Source organism: Mirounga angustirostris, unplaced genomic scaffold (genome assembly GCF_029215605.1).
Source record: "Mirounga angustirostris isolate CCGP_5_RB_7025 unplaced genomic scaffold, mMirAng1.0.hap1 SCAF_7, whole genome shotgun sequence".
NCBI classification, from domain to species: Eukaryota; Metazoa; Chordata; class Mammalia; order Carnivora; family Phocidae; genus Mirounga; species Mirounga angustirostris.
In genome coordinates, this window is record NW_026991715.1 from 61,634,014 (window position 1) to 61,650,995 (window position 16,982).

General features: G+C 42.5%; 2 protein-coding genes across 7 annotated transcripts in view; one reads left to right on the forward strand and one right to left on the reverse strand.

Annotated features, from left to right (window-relative positions):
- Positions 1-16,982, forward strand: part of FAM151B (family with sequence similarity 151 member B) — a 109,265-nt gene that overhangs the window by 58,432 nt on the left and 33,851 nt on the right. The gene's annotated exons all lie outside the window — the stretch shown is intronic.
- Positions 847-15,731, reverse strand: ANKRD34B (ankyrin repeat domain 34B). Of its 6 annotated transcripts, none has more exons than XM_064596302.1 (5): positions 15,376-15,731; positions 14,248-14,389; positions 12,876-12,995; positions 12,334-12,419; positions 847-4,122 (listed from the first exon to the last, which is right to left on the reverse strand). In XM_064596302.1, exon 5 carries the CDS (start codon positions 4,098-4,100, stop codon positions 2,556-2,558), a length of 1,545 nt encoding a protein of 514 aa, XP_064452372.1. In that variant the 5' UTR covers positions 4,101-4,122; positions 12,334-12,419; positions 12,876-12,995; positions 14,248-14,389; positions 15,376-15,731; the 3' UTR covers positions 847-2,555. The 6 variants fall into 6 exon arrangements, with proteins under 6 accessions (XP_064452372.1, XP_064452370.1, XP_064452371.1 ...); XM_064596300.1 differs by having other exon boundaries at positions 12,334-12,422; XM_064596301.1 differs by having other exon boundaries at positions 12,876-13,080.

The window sequence follows — 16,982 nt, forward strand, 5'->3', positions numbered from 1 at the left end:
CCCAAGATATCAAAGCATCAGAAAATACAAAAAACAAACAAACAAACAAAAAAACACCAACAAAAAACCCCTATGATTAATACAGTTGTCACCACCCTGACAAGTTCATTCCTTCCTTTAAACAAACTATATGGAAATCAAGTTACTAGAAGGCTACATGGTATTTAATCAGACTGAGCGTCATCATTTGAGATTTTAAAAGGTCCAGGTACTGGATAACTGATGGGTACATCTCTACCAAAGAATATGCCAGGCAGGTGTTCATCACCTTCCCTTGGCACTGCTTGGATGGGACACTGTCAGCACTTGTCTCTGTAACTAAGACTGCCCTATATCCTCCCCCAAATTATCCTTGCTGTGCATCAGTATTAGCTGTACTCTTTGGAAGTCCTAGCCACAAGTAACTAAGAATGGTACCTGTAAAACTAATGCATGAAGTGTCATCAGACCTTTAAATTAAAGTTAAATCATACTTTTATGTTAAAATATAACACATATATACATATCTGACTCCTGTTGCCAACATATGTGACTTACCATTGGGAGCCCAGTGTTATACTCCACTTAATGGAGTGAAAAGTCCCATAGGATGGTTTTACAACCTAACTCAGGCAACCTTAGCCCCTAAAATGTTTTCAGGATTGAGAGAAGACTAAAAGCTCTTCCAAATATGGCCAACAAAGGTTTAGTACTATTAAATATTTTTTGCATGTTGGGATTAGAATAGCAACAAAAATTATTCTCAGTTTTCTATTTAGTCAAAGTAACATGTGGCACAATTTCTCTTGAGATTATGTTGAAATATTTATCATTACTATTTGAGATAAATAAAAATGATAATCAAAATAACATTTAAAATTTTTATTGATAGCATTTTGTTTATGAACTAATATATTTACATATTTCTCCAAACTGTATCCTTGCAACTTAAAGCCAAGCACTTTTCTCAATATTAAACTTGTGAAAAGGGTTTAGCTACCTATAAACATCAGGTACAATTCTAAGTTCTGAATCAAAAACTATTTCTAATGTAATTTACATTAATGTTCTTTAAAACATTAAATGAAAAACCTCCAATTATTTTTTTTCAAATAAAAGCCACAAAAACATTAAATAATTACCATATACATTACAACTTGCTTATATCAAATTACCAAGAAAAGCATCATACCAATTGTTAGGATCTCCTCTACTAATAGAAGGCAAAGAAATAAACTTGTATATGACAGTCATCAGATTAGTGCACTCCAGTTTTATATAATTTGACTTATTCTTTGTTGTGAAACTGCTAGGTTGAAATAAGGATTCTTTATATAAACACATTTTGAAATCATATAGATAATATAGTCATTTTGTAACATTTTATAATAGTAACATGGTATTCATTTATTTTGTTAGAAGTTATTCACAGGTCCTAAATACTAGATGATTGGAATGTCACACTAAGGAAATTATCCTTATTATCCTTATTATATAAATGTTTAATAATTATGTTAGAAATTAAGAGATATTATTTAATCTTGACGAAATATTTAGTGTATTTTGTTTCTATTCTGTAAGTTTCTATTGGCTTTCTTAATTTTAGCTAATCTAAGAGAATCTAATAATCAGTTTTTCTTTTCTAAAATGAAGCAAGCACATAGTCTCTATTTGTGATAAATCTCCGGGTTTTTTGTTTTGTTTTTTTTGGTTGTCTGTAAGAAAGACAAGAATAATTTGATATAAGTAACGAGGAATGCTTTTAAACTTTTGTTTTATCTTGTTACTGGGAACCTATAGATAGACCTCAAAAATAATAACAGGAATTAAAAGATATGAAGAAAGAATTCTATGAGATAACATTAAAGACAAAATAAAACCAAGCAAAAAACAACACGCCAACACTTAGCATAGATTATTACTAGCTTGTAAAACTCTGATCTGTTATTTGACATTGATTAGGCTGACAACGTGAATATTAGCTGCCCAGTCTACTATAATGGTTGGCCTTTTACAATTTTAATTAGATTTCACATACTTGCAATCAACAGTTTTAAGAATTAGTTCATTCTTTCCTTATACCTTATACCTTATAGGCTTATTGATCATAGGACTGTTTTGTTTTTGGGTTTTTTTTATGCTTTTGGCATCATGGAAAATTACAATCTTATTTATTGACTTGTAATGTTAAAAACTTTTATTGACTTGAATGCAGTGTTTCCTAATAAAACATCTGGGAAATCTGAAAAAAATTTTAAAGTCATCTCCAACATATTTGCCCTTTTTTTTTTTTAACTGATTTTTGTTTAAATTAAAAACCTGGACCACATGAAGGTTGTTAAATATTAGGAGTTTTGAGAAATATAGCTTTAATTTTGTTGAATTTCCTTAGTAGGAACTACATGTTATTTGTATGTCCACAGTGCCTAGTACGATACACAGTACATTTTGATACCCCTAACAATTATGGACTAACCAATTACAAGATTTAAAAGGATGGACATTTGAGATTTCTTCTCTGGTTCTATATTTCTCTGATGTAGACATTTGAACAAAATGTGCTTTCTAGCCATTTCTTAAAAATTTACTAATTGCTTAATTTGTTCTGTTTGCAATGATTGTCTCCTTAACAACATTTTTTTACTTTTGAATTCTTTAGGGAACATAGGAACTGTTGGCATAAGCACTTTTTGACTACAAGAAAGGAGGCTGGAAATCTTGTTATTGACATTGAGATCTGAGATGGGGGGGTGAGGATTCACGTTTAAGGGTGGCAGAAATCCTGATCTGGCTTGAGTAATATTGTGATCTAAAGAGAAAGCTCCTGAACCACGCCTTTCTAAAAGTGCATGATTTCTCCTGCTCAAGGGACCTGGTGAGATATTCTCCAGCAATTCTTTGGGCCCTGACAACAGGGAAGGAGATGGTGAGAAGATTTTTTTCTTTCCTATAAGTGCTTTGCCATCTTCTAGAGTTGTAGGGGTAAGACCAGCCGAGAGCTGGGAATCAGAGCTGTAGTGATTTGCCCCTGAGTTTCTTTTTTGAATTATACTTCTTAAGGTGGAAGCAAAGATTGTCTGGTTAGAGTCTGGATCTGGGTCAGCAGGGATTTCAATGCATTGCTGGCTTCCTTCTGAAAAAAATGACTGATGATTTATTTCATCGTATGACATCTTTCTTGAGCTGGCCTGATCAAAGGCTCTTAGCAAATGTGCAGTGTCTTTTATATCAATACTTTGGTGCCTAGTAATGAATCGCTTGGAAAGTGCCAGCGCATTGGTTTTGTAGGATAATTCTTCCTCTGGAGTAATATCCTGGAGCTCCTCTTGCAAGGAGGCCACTCTGTTTTGGTGCATTAATAAGGGAGGACTCTTGATCCAAGTTGGAGCCTGGGGTAGCTTGGGCCCATTAGAGGCCATAGCAGGCTTCCTCATAGGGGAGCCTGGGTCCTGTGTATCATCACTACTTCCTGAGGGCTCCAGACCTTTAAAGCCAAAAAGTGTCATTTCAGTTTCAGAAGAATGTGAAAGTGGCAATGAGGCTGTTTTTATGTCTATTTCTGAAGGAGTGGCACAGGAGGCTGGGGAATGACACCCATCTATATCTACAGGAGGCATATTTAAGTACTGTTTGGTAGTGTGCCTACCAGAGGGTGATTTAGCTGTTGTTATGATAATGACCTCTTTCCCTTTTGCCTTGCAAGCGCTAAGTAGAACTTTCAGGGTTTCTCTATCCTCTGAATTTATAGCATAAACAAGGGCTGAATAACTAGAATGGTCTTGCAAGCTGAGATCAGCCCCACTGTTTAGGAGCAAGGAAACAACTTCAGGACCAGCTTTTTCTAAGCAAGCGTGCATCAAAGCAGTTTTCCCAGATTTGTCCTGTATGTTGGGATCAGCGTTGTTTTCTAACAGGTATTTAACCATTTTGGCTTTACTGACACTCTGGTGATCAACATGTTTGGTCTTACAAGCAATCATTAAAGGGGTTTCCCCACGGTCATTGCTCTCATTAATGTAGGCACCACCTTCTAGCAAGAGTCTTGTGAGGCGAAGCCGGCTCTGATGGACTGCTTTGATGAGGGAATTTCCATCACTTGAAATTTCTACACCTTCATCCATCTTAAAAAGTCAGAATCAATACCTGGTTATCAAAGAATATGAAGAACAAAAGATTAGACAGAATCCCAATTTGTATTCATAATTTCTGAAATACGTATGTATAGAGTAATAGGACATAAATGAGATTATGTTATTAATAAATATAGAACAAAATAGTGAATTGCAAAATTAAAGAAATTTTAGAATGGTAACAGTTTTTAGGGAATTACATACTAAAATTTACTTTCAAAATCTTCATTGAATATTTATGATATAATACCAACCCATTACTTCCCTAAATTCCACATTAATTAAACAACAATCCATTTACTTTCTACTTGTGAAAAATATTTTTAAAATAACACTAAAAATGTAGATTTAAGCAAAAATTCCAAAATTCTGTGTAATTGCAACTGAATCAATTAAAATACAGATATTTATGGCAGATAATCTAAAAATTTCTTAGTGTCCAATTACTTATATGTGCTCTTGAGTTAAATAATGCAACTATTATCTAGATTTTCAACTTGAGGAACATTTTTTTTTAAGATTTTATTTATTCATTTGAGAGAAAGAGAGAGCACGAGTGGAGGGGAGAGGCAGAGAGAGAAGCAGACCCCACTGAGCAGGGAGCCTGATGTGGGGCTTGATCCCAGGATCCTGAAATCATGACCTGAGCCAAAGGCAGACACTCAACCATCTGAGCCACCCAGGTGCCCCTTGAAGAACATTTCTATGTTTCTTTTAAAGGATGAAAAATCATTTGAACTACAAGACATTAAAATACCTGACACATTGTCTGGAACTCACACTGAGATGGGAATGGTGAACAGGTGATTATGCAATTTCCTTGATTTCATTATTTAAATCAGAGACTAGATTATGGATGGGGTTGGCCACATACTGTTTGGTTAAATTTGGACAGCAGTACATTTGTTCTGAAAAAGGAGTTTTCTAGGCTGGAAATGTGAATGATGACATGTAACCTTTATTTATTTATTTATTTATTTATAATTTTTTTTTTTTTTTTAGATTTTATTTTATTTGACAGAGAGAGACACAGTGAGAGAGGGAACATAAGCAGGGGGAGTGGGAGAGGGAGAAGCAGGCTTCCTGCTGAACAGAGAGCCTGATGTGGAGCTTGATCCCAGGACCCTGAGATCATGACCTGAGCCAAAGGCAGACGCTTAACGACTGAGCCACCCAGGCGCCTTTATAAACATTTTATTTTTTTATCATTAAAACTAAAAAAATAATTTATGTTTAATTTATTTAAATAATTTAGATTCAAACTCCTTCAACAGATAATTCCATTAGTTGATAAGAATTATGTCCTTAGGGGTGCCTACATTGGGTGTAGAGCTTATTAAAAAAAAAAAGAATTATGTCTTTATCTAGAGCTGAGGAAATGTTTGTCTTTGAACAGTACTTAGAGCTGGGGAGAAAAATCAAATGGAGTTTATATAATATTTAAATCTATTTTATTTAATGAGGTAGGTTTTAGAAATGGAGAAGTATTATTTATTCCACTTATTTACTTGTAGATTAACAATATGGGACATGAATTTTTTTACTGGATAATAGAATAGATAATAAATATAATGACCTTTTAACAGACAGAAGAAGAGATGAAGGGAACAGAAAGAAAATGAAGGGGGGAAGAAAGACATGCACACAGAACTTAGAATCTAAGTGTTAAACAGCTGCAAGCTCCTATTATTTCCTGAGCACTGAGCTACAAAGGCACATGCCCTAGCCCTGAAGAGCTTGCTCAGTTGTTTGGAAGAAACACTATATAAGCAGCTGGTTATGAGTTAAAGTCATGAGAATATACAGGCTTTGGTGGCTTGGGGACTGAGGGGCTTCACAGAGGCCAGCCATTTGAGCTGGGTCTTAAAGACTGCATAAGAGTCTGGTAGGCAGATAAAGTAGGAAGAGAGAAGTAGAGAATGTTCCTTGTGCAAAAACCTAGAGGCTTAAAATAGCAGTTATTTATCATAAATCAGGCTCTATTTATGCTGATATAACCAAACTTTAGAAAAATATTTTAGCAGATGGTTATAGTTAGGGTAAATATGGCAGAACACACACATTTAATTTTGCCTCTTCCTGAACAATCCCTTGAAACGAAAAAAGTTTTAATTTTATTTTTTAAGATTTTTATTTTTTAAAAGATTTTATTTATTTATTTGAGAGAGAGAGAGAACACAAGCAGGGAGGAGGGGCAGAGGGAGAGGGAGAAGCAGACCCCCCACTGAACAGGGAGCTGGATGCAGGGCTCGATCCCAGGACTCTAGTATCATGACCTGAGTCGAAGGCAGACACTTAACCAACAGAGCCACCCACGCCCCAAGATTTTATTTTTTAAGTAATCTCTACACCCAACATGGGGTTCCAGCTCACAACCCTGAGATCAAGAGTCGCACATTCCACTGACCGAGCCAGCCAGGTGCCCCAAGAATTTTTTAAAGGACATAACTTCACAAGGATAGCAGGAAAAGGAGACAATGGCAACATTTTGGAAGCCAGAAAGCAGATGGGCCAGTGTTAACCAACTTATCCAACCTGAGAAGGCTGTGCCTCAGATCATTCATGATAAAGCTGAGAACTCAGCCCATGTACACTGCAGCATCCTCACAAGAGGCAGTAACAGCAGAAGTTCTAGAACTGGGCGGGTGTGGTGGTGGTGGTGGTGGAGAGTATAGCTAAAATAATGAGGACTAGGTGAAAAGCTGTCAGCAAAAGCAGTTAGATCCCTAGGTCCTTGTCAGCCAAAGTGTGATCCTACCTTGGACCAGCAGCAGCACCACCATTACCTGAAGCTTAATCTCAGGTTCCAGCCGGACCTACTGAATCAGAGCCTACATTTTAATTAGATCCTCAGGTGATTTGTATGTGCATTAAAATTTGACTGCCTCAGGTCATTCCTCCACTCCAAGCCACTAGGGGATAGGATATTAGCCCTCCCACAAGAGATGTCCAGACCTTTATTCTCCAGAAATGGTGAAATGGAGGGTCTCTGGACTGGAAGACACCTGACATATTTGGGGACAAGAAAACAGGGAATAAGTGATGAAATGCTCACTGATCACTGAATGAAGAGATTCAGAGCCTTCTCCCCAACTCAATTCCAAGAAGGCTGGCAGCTGTACCCTTATTATGCAACGGAATATTGCTGTACTCTTCTCTCAATAATCTGACCTGCTGAAAAGAAAATACCTAAGAGTACTAACCACAGGGATTCCCTAACATGCCACCCAGATCATCCTACAGTGAGGTTTAAGGATTACAAGCCTCACCCATGTGCTCAAGGCTTCTCATCAGCTTTTTAATCCAAGCCCTTTAATCATGAGCAGATAATCAAAATAAAAAACAAAACAAAATAGAAAAGCCTCTTACCTTAGAGACCAGAATACATAGAAAAAAAGCAACTTGGACGAGACATACTAGTCGGGAAGATGAAAACTTCAAAAGCTCATTATCTTTAGATATAAGATGTTGTAACCATGAAACAAAAATAAAATTCTAGGAAAAAGAATATTCAGAGACCATAAAAAGCATTCTCAAAAGGTAAAAACACCATACAAACTGCAAAACTCAATAGAAGGGTTAGATGACAATGTTAATAAAATCCCTAACAGTTAAACAAAAAGAATAGAGGGGGGAAAAAAGAAAATTAGAGGTCTACACTAGGAAATTCAACTACTAGAAGTTGAACATTCAACTACTAGAAGTTCTGGCAATACAAAATAGTGGGGGTGGAAGAAGGGGCAAGCAGGAAAGGAAATGATGACTGAGATCAAGAAAAATGTCATGAGTGATACCAGTTTCCAAATTGAAAGGATCCAATTAGAACATAGCACAATAGATGGAAACAGACCCATGGCACATGGTTGTAAGTTTCAAGGAACACTGAGAATAAAGAAGATTCCACAAGCTTGGGGGCAAGTGGGGAGTTGGGTACATAAGTCACATGCTAAAGGATCAAGAATTACAGTGGATTCAGATATATCAACAACAGTAAAAGACAACAGAGGAATGTCCTTTAAAATCTGAAGGAAAAATAACTCCCAGCTTAGAATTCTATATCTAGCCAAACCATCAGTCAAGAATTGAGATACTTTTTTTTTTTTAAGATTTATTTATTTTTAGAGAGAGAGCATGCACGAGCAGGAGGGCCAGAGGGAGAGGGAGAGAGAATCTCAAGCAGACTCCATGCTAAGCACAGAGCCCAATGCCAGGCTCCATCTCATGACCCTGAGATGATGACCTAAGGTGAAATCAAGAGTGAAATACTTTACTCACTGTGCCACTCAGGCACCCCAAGAATTGAGATACTCTTAAGAATGTACTGAAGGATATAATCTACAAAGATGAAATGGTAGAAGAAGAAAGAGGAAACAAGATACCAGAGGCTGGAGATCATCTTAGAGGAGAAGTACAAAATATCTCCAGGAAGATGGTGAGGGGTCAGGATGATGGATGTGCACATCATCTCTGAGATCATACTGTCATTTTACTATCTTATTAACTGAGAACCAAATGCCCAGGTGACCCTGCCCTCAGCTCTTATCTCTATGTGCTTTGTCCTGACTGCGTCTCTGTTCCTTTTTAACACAGTACCTATATATTTTTTTAAGATTTTATTTATTTGAGAGACAGAGAGCCTCTGAGAGAGAGAGCATGAGGAGAGGGGAGGGGCAGAGGGAGAGGGAGCAGCAGACTCCCCGCTGAGCAGGGAGACCCATGCGGGGCTTGATCTCAGGCCCCTGGGATCATGACCTGAGCTGAAGGCAGACTGAGCCACCCAGGTGCCCTGTTCCATAATTAAAATTTTAAAAGAGCCATATGAGGTTATAACTTTTTACAACATCATTCAGTTTTGTGGTATTATCAATAGTATTTATGCCTAGACTTTCAAGGACTTTCAACTAGGGAGCTCCTGAAAGGCAGTATTCAAAAGAATATACTTATCATTCTACTTTAGTATCACTCATTATGTTAAGCAAAGAACTATTCAATATACATACATAAATACAATGAAAGTGAATGCTGCGCTTTTTGTCCCCCTGTGCAACATTCTATAAAAGCCATTCCAAAGCGAGGCACACCTGCAATTTGGGACCTTAGGAATTTAGGATTGGTTGACAGCTTGGGTCCCAACAGAGGTCTATTCTGAATGCAAAGCATCTGAAAAGAGTTCACAAAAGAAACCTTTTGTTGCATTTTTCATATACTAATGTGTTTATTTATTTTTATTTTTTTTTAAAGATTTTATTTATTTATTTATTTCACAGAGAGACACAGAGAGAGAGGGAACACAAGCAGGGGGAGTGGGAGAAGGAGAAGCAGACTTCCCATGGTGCAGGGAGCCTGGTGCGGGGCTCGATCCCAGGACCCTGGGATCATGACCTGAGCCGAAGGCAGACGCTTAACGACTGAGCCACACAGGCACCCCAGTACTAATGTGTTTAATAAAGCAAAGAGATGTAGAGAAATTAGCTGGAACATAATATCAAATATAGAAATCATTTAATAACCACAGTTGGAGAAGAGATAGAGTATCAATCACATAAAAACACCTTTGACCAAAAGTGGCATTTGAGAAACATATTCAAATGAGAACGAGTTGCCAGATAGCAGATTTCTTTTTTTTTTTTAAGATTTTATTTATTTATTTGACAGGGAGAGAGAAAGAGAGAGAGAGAGCACAAACAGGGGGAGCAGCAAAGGGAGAGGGAGAAGCAGGCTCCCCGCCCAACACAGGGCTCAATCCCAGGACCCTGAGCTGAAGGCAGACACTTAACCAACTGAGCCACCCAGGTGCCCCGTAGGTTTCAATACTGTATTCTCATATAGTTTCTAGTTTTGGGGCCAGTCTTGCTTGTTTGTTTATTTTTAAAAAAAGTCTTATAAGAATCTTTTGGAAAGACTTTCGAATCTTTTCACCCACCCTCATGTGAAGGCTTTCTCTACAACACTAAACCTGACCACTTTCTGTCATAACTTTCTCTCACCAAGATTAGCTTCAGAAGGTTCTGGGAAAAGAAGGGGAACTGGCAAGGTACTGCCAGCTTGGCTGCTTGAAGGGGGCAGTGGCCCCACTGTGGTCCTGTGGAAAGGGCTGGTGCTGTGGGCTCCAGGGCTCTCTGAAGAAGCTGGGCAGTGGCACCACTAGCTACTGGCAACTAGTGAATCTGTCTCGTGGATGTAGGCATATCCCCTCTAGAACTGTCTAGAAAAAAAACCAGCCACAACAAAGCCTTACTCTTGGTTCATTTTATTTTATTTTATTTTATTTTTATTTTATTTTGTTTGTTTTTTTTAAGGTTTTTGTTTTTGTTTTTAAGATTTTATTTATTTGACAGAGAGAGAGAGACAGAGAGACAGAGAGCGCACAAGCAGGGTGAGTGGGAGAGGAAGAAGCAGGCTTCCTGTGGAGCAGGGAGCCTGATGTGGGGCTCGATCCCAGGACCCTGGGATCCTGACCTGAGCCAAAGGCAGACGCTTAACGACTGAGCCACCCAGGCGCCCTCTTGGTTCATTTTAAAGACTTCTAAAACCCCTTGGGTTGCTCACTTTTTAAATTGTTCACATTTAATAGAACAATTCTAAAATTGTTTAAAATTAAAATTCACAGAGAAAAAAAGCTGTCAGATACTTTATTGTCCACATGTACACATGTTTGTTTTCCTAGTGTCTCATATTCAGTTCCTTACTCGAACAATCCCCTTGTCTTTATGCCTTTACTCTCTTTCAATTCTTTTATCATGGTCATCCATTTGCACATCAAAAATGCTGAAACTGAAGCTCTATTTATCTACTCTTCATAGAGCTAAGCCCTACCTGTGACGAAGATCACTTCTCTAGCCTACAGTTATCCTAGTTCAGGAATGTTCTTGCTTCCTGTCTCATTCTGTGAAACATCCTCACTGAGTACCCAATGCTGATACTGTATTAACATTCAGTCAGACCCTTTGTTATAATATAGCATATAAATAACCCCCACATTCAGTTATACCTGCCAAATAGATAGCAGTTCAACTGGAGAAAGTTCAGGACTCAGACAGACCCACATTTCCATCCTGATTCCCCTATTTACAAGCTGTATACCACAGTCAGATGTCTCAGGCTCTCAGTCTTGGGTCCCTCCTCTGTAACATGACAAGGATCTAACCTTCATTCAAGGTAGGGAGGGGGTGGGATGAGGTGATGAAATCAGATGTCTAAAAAAAGACTTTCCTATTGTGCCTCACTAGGCAATGTATTCTTTTTAAAAATTTTATCTCAGAATTTAGCCTTCTTTTATTTATATCATGTCTCTAATTCACAGGCTACTTAAATAACAGATAAAATATTTAACATTTTTTTAAAGATCTGTAAATAATTCTTTGTAAACATAAATGGAATCTATTAAGTGAATATGGAAAAAAGATAGCCTTAAATGTATTTTCCTTATAATTTCCAAATACAATAGTTTCAGCATATTATAGATTAATTATTAAACAGCTGGACAAATTGCTTTTTATTTTAAAATTAGAATGTCTTTAACATCACTTATGATTCATCACGGCATATTTACTATACTCTTTTAGTGCCTCTCTCTACTCCCGAGACCTCACTGAAATTACAGTTTAGTTACTTAAGAATTTAAAAAAATACACACTCTGAAGAACAAAAGCTTGCAGGAGAGCTGCATCATCAGATGAGCGATTTCAGACAAGCTTTGGAAACAGAGCGGGGATGGCGGTGTGGTAAACTGCCTTAGCACAGCAGAGGCTGTGCCATAAAGCTCCCAGGAGGTGGCCCCACCACAGAGGAGCCAGCTGACCCACAGGTCCAGGGAAGTTTAGTGCTGAGAGGCCCCACGTAGCACAGAAAGTGGCAATGAGGTGCAGGGCTGACAGCGAGGGTGGTTCAAAGTCTCTGGACAAATCTACTGGACCCCCAGGTACTTTTCCCCACCCCAAGTAGACAACCACTATCCTAGGCAAGAAAACAAGATTTATGCTCTGAACAGATCCATCAGAAAGGCTAAAAATAGGTGATAAAGTGAGAGTTTACAGGCTGAATGGTGGAATTCCCAGACCTCTGCCCTGCTAGCAGGAGACTAGAAGCCAGGAAAAAAGAAGGAAAAAAGCACTGGGTCTTAGAATTATGAGCCCTGTTAAAAATCTCTGTTGATAAATGAAACAATTCAAATAACTACATTCGCCCCTTTAGACACCCACTCTGAATGGAAATAGAAAGTTACCTGAAAACGTTATTCAAAATTTCATACTTCACTTATGTCTTTTCTCTCCCTGGATGAGTTTTTTTTTGTCAGCCAGCTGTCAGTTCCTACTGAAGGAAATCAAAGCTATTCAGAGTTACATAAATACCAATAATTTGTTCCACATATCTCTCCCATTTGGAGTCTAGTTTTTTAATTCCTTGTTAAGACATCCCTACAGTGTTTGTTCACTTAATTATATTTCAGTGATTATGAGTAAAAGCATCTGGAGTGGATCCCATGCACTGCAGTCCTGTGTATACAGGCCAAGGCTTGCCCTGCAAGGATGCTGGGGTTGAGAGGGGCGCAGCACTCACCTGGTCCAGCCTTCCCCCACCCCACCCCAGTCCACGGCAGCTGAGGAGGCCTAAGAAGGAAGGGTGGGAGAACTCCCAGTCACTCCTCTTATTCGCCTGCTCACCAGGACTTAATTAGATCTTCCTATGTCCTTTCTCTTGTTTCTCTTATGTTTCCTTGCTTCTTGGATACCAGCTTCCCACAGAGTAGGGTTCTGTTTTGAGTACCTGATTTGAGTGGTATCAACAATGGTAGTGCCACATGGGCTGAGGTGTTTTAAAAGCCTTCTTGGAGATGACAGGCTTGGCCTTCCCGGTGGCTCTTTCTCTCCAAGCCACCCCATCTTCCTTGCATGCAGAGAGAAATGTTATTTTCCTTTGAGATTTGTACTCCACCTCCAAAGAGGATTGGTGTTCCCTCCCATAAAGGGCCCTGGTCGGAGAGGGCAGCAAGGGGGGTGGAAATTAACAAATGGGTTTCAAGCTGGAAATTCAGCCCCTCACTCTTGCCCCAAGGTCATCCTGTCTTTGTGCTGCCCACAAGGGGACCAGAGCATGCTCAGAAGGGGCAGCAGGCTATATGTATCAGAGACTGGGGCTCTGTTTATTCCCAAATTACCAACCCTTGGGAAACTGATCCTCTGGGATTCAGTTTCCTCATCCTAAAATGGGGATAATATTTACAGAAGATGACTGTGAGAATTTTAGAAGATCCTAATATACTTGCCATTTAGGAATTAAATAAATGTCAGTTTCTAAACATGCATCACTACATATGAATCCTGGGCTGATGAGGTCTGACAATGGGAGGCCAAAGTGCCTACACCTATGGGTTTTCCAGCTTCTGTGGGCATAATCACATGGAGAGCTTCTTAAAAATAAGATTTCAGGCTCCACTCCCACATAGTCAATAGGGGATGCTTCCTATGCAGACTTGGAGAAAATCTGTGACAAACTCTTCCTTCCTCACTTCCTATTCACTGTCAAGCCCTGCCTCAGGCTCTTACCAGGCTGGCTGTCTACATCGTCACTTCTAGGGTAGGGTGTCTGCTGCTCAACTCTCCCGGAGGAGCTAAGGGCAGAGATGACTGCCATGGCCTAGAGAGGGATGAAGGAGCCCACAGGTCTAGAGAAGAGTACAGCCTTGAGTTAGAATGGGCCAGGCACTGGAGGTTTGCAGTCCCACCCTTCCCAGACAGGTCTGAAAAAATCCAGAGGTACAGTGGGCAGCCCAAGGCCAGGATGTGGGGGCTATGGCACTTAGATTTGAAGCGAAACATGTGTCTTCTTGCCATGCAAGCGAAGGGCCAAAGCCAGAACAAAAAATGTGCCAGATTGTCCCAGGAAATGTAATGACTTGCCAGGAAAGTGTTCTTCTCTGGCAGCAGCTTGGAAGAAATATTTCAAAACTGCCCAAGGGAAGGAGTGAGTAGCTGGTAAGGTTTGCTGTGTTTCCCCACACAAAGCCAAAAAAGGGCTGGTGTCTTTTAGTTACTTGTATGTCCCCTAGGCCTCTGGGCTGGGTCCCCCCGGTGGCTACACCCCCACCTCTCTCAGCAAACACCCCTCCCAGCACACACACAGACACACAAACCTATACCTCCAAGTCTCAGGGAACCAAGGTGATAGGATTTCCAAGCCGTTGAGGATTCTGGCAGTGTCTCCACAGTCCCCGCTGGCTCCGGGAACCAAGCTTGGTGCCTCAGTTTTTCCCGAGAGCGAGAGCGAGCGAGCGCGTGGTGCTGTCGGAGAAGGGCAAAGGAAGGTGACTGGGGCGACAGCGCCGGGGCACCGATGGGGGCGGGATGTGCGTTCTGTCGCCTCGTCTCTGAGCCAAGACAGGCAGCCGGCGAGCTGAGGCGATCGCCATCCACGTGAAGGGGTTCTGCCCAGAGCCGCAGCGGAGCGGTCCCCGCACCGCCAGCCCAGAGAACACGGCCCTCCCTCGGGAAATGGGCGCGTCCGAGGGGAGCAGCCATTGCCGCCACCCCCGGGCAGGGGCAGGGGCACCTCTGGACCCCGGACCTCCTGTAAGGGGGGCTCGGGGTCCGGGTGCCAAGGCGGTGCGCGCCCGAGAGACGCCGGGACCGGGCTGTCCGCCCCCGTGTGGCTCCCCTTTGTCGAGCCAGTGACTGCAAACGGCTCCGCAGCCCCCAGCCCGCCTCCCGCGTCCAGCCAGTAGCTCCCGCCTCCCGGCGGCCGGAGGCACCTGCGGAGACGCGCGCTAGTCGGACCCCCAGACCCGCGCGCTCCTGCGGCCTCGCGCGCGCCGTTCCCGCTGCGGCGCTAACCCGCGCCCGCGAGCCCCTGCCCGGATGCTCCCCGACATCCCGCAGCCGCGGGGCTGCCCCTATCCACTCTCCCGCGCTGCAAGGCCGAGCAGGAGACGAAACCCGTATCCCCGCGGGGTGTAAGCCCCAGCCGCTGCAAAGCCCGAGCCGAGAACAGACAGGGATTGCGGGAGACGCGAGAGTAGGCTCGGGCGGAGTCTGGACAGGCCCCTGTCCCCCAGCAGCCCTCGGTTGACTGCGGGTCTCGGTCCCCGCTCAGGCACCGCAGTGACAGGGTGCGCGGGAGGTGCGGGCTCCCAGGGCCTGAGCGTACCGGCCGGGGCGCACGGAGGCCGCGGGGCCCCGGGCAGCGCCCTCCATAACCTCCTCCGGGCAGCCAACACGGCGAACCAAAGTTTCTCCACGTGCAGCCTGCGGAGACGCCGTCGCACACGAACCTGGGACGCGCTGTCAAGTCGGCGTCGGCGTCTCCCACCCACGGGTAGGCTCGGACCCTCCGCGCCAGCGTCCAGGGTGCCGTCCGGGCTGGCTTCTCTTCCCGGGCTCCTCGGCGGTTGGAGTCGCAGATCCCGGTAGGTGCTGCCGTGTCCCCGCCCCTGCTCAGCCCAGAGAGGCGGGCGGCGGGCGGCGGGCCGGGAGCCGCGGAGCGTCGGGGCCGGGGCCGGGAGGCGCGCACCTCGCCAGACGCCCGGGCGGTGCGGCGTTTCCGCTGGGAGTGACGCGCTGGTTCCCAGCTGCTCGGCAGGTGGGGGCGGCGGGGCCAAAGTCTGTTCGGACCCTGGGGCCTTCAAAGTCTGTCTCTGAAGCTCCGCCCAGTGTCCCCACAAGTAGCTCCCCCCCCAACAACCACACACACCCCTCACCGCAGCCGCGGCGCTTTGGCGATAGGGTCTTCTCCATCGTCCCGAGACCGCCACCCCTACATCCCGGCCTCTGGTTTCCCCTGGCCATGCCTGCATCTCTCCCTCCAGTTCATAATCGACCGGACTGGTCCATGTGTCTGTCTCCCACGGCTCCTTCTTCCCCCTTCTCGTCCCTCTACCTGCTTTAGGTAGAGTCTGAGTCTCCCTTCAGGTTGGGGTGTTGGTGGGAGCAAGTTATGAGTTTATAACTTTATTACACTATTTTTAAAACTTTATTACACTATTATTAAAACATTAATATAACACTTCAACAAAATTTAACGAAATGTGTATTTTATGTGTTAAACTGTGCTGCAGTGGTTTTAACTCTTCATTTATCAGAGGTCGTCGTGGTGGAGAAAAGACTATTACCGTTTTTTGTTGTTGTTCAGTTAATGTCAATCAAAACTAGTTTGTAGTTTTGAGTCCTCAAAGGGGGAAAGTAAACTTATCTCTGGGCAGGCTTCTTTTATTTAGGAAAATAACCCGCTGAGGGGCGCCTGGGGGGCTCAGCCGTTAAGCGTCTGCCTTCGGCTCAGGTCCTGATCCCAGTGTCCTGGGATCGAGCCCCGCATCAGGCTCCCTGCTTGGCGGGAAGCCTGCTTCTCCCCTCCCCCCACTCCTCCTGCTTGTGTTCCCTCTCTCGCTGTGTCTCTCTCTGTCAAATAAATAAATAAAATCTTTAAAAAAAAAAAAAAGAAAATAACCCGCTGAAATGGGCCCTTTAGTAAAAATAGGTAAAGGAAATTCACAGCCCAACCCAGAGTTGGGCTCTAGGGAGTTGGAATCCTGGATCTGGGTTACCATGTACCCCCACCCATTTTTGAGGGGAGATTGGAGGGTCCCGAGGAGGCAAATTTGGATGAAGGCATAGGTCTCCTTTCCTCCATTGAAAAAAAGTTTTTATTTATGTATAGTACATCTTAAAAGATGCACATTTCACAGGTTCAATGATATTGTGCAAAATGAAGCATCTTTAAGATCAAGGGACAGAACATTAGCAGCTCCCCGGAAGACTCCCTCATATCCTCCCTTTTGGGGGGGGCAAGGTAGTGGCTTCACCCAGCATAGATTTTTTGCTTATATTTGCACTTTATAACAATCAAATCATACAGAATTTACTCTGTTGTCTGACTTCTTTC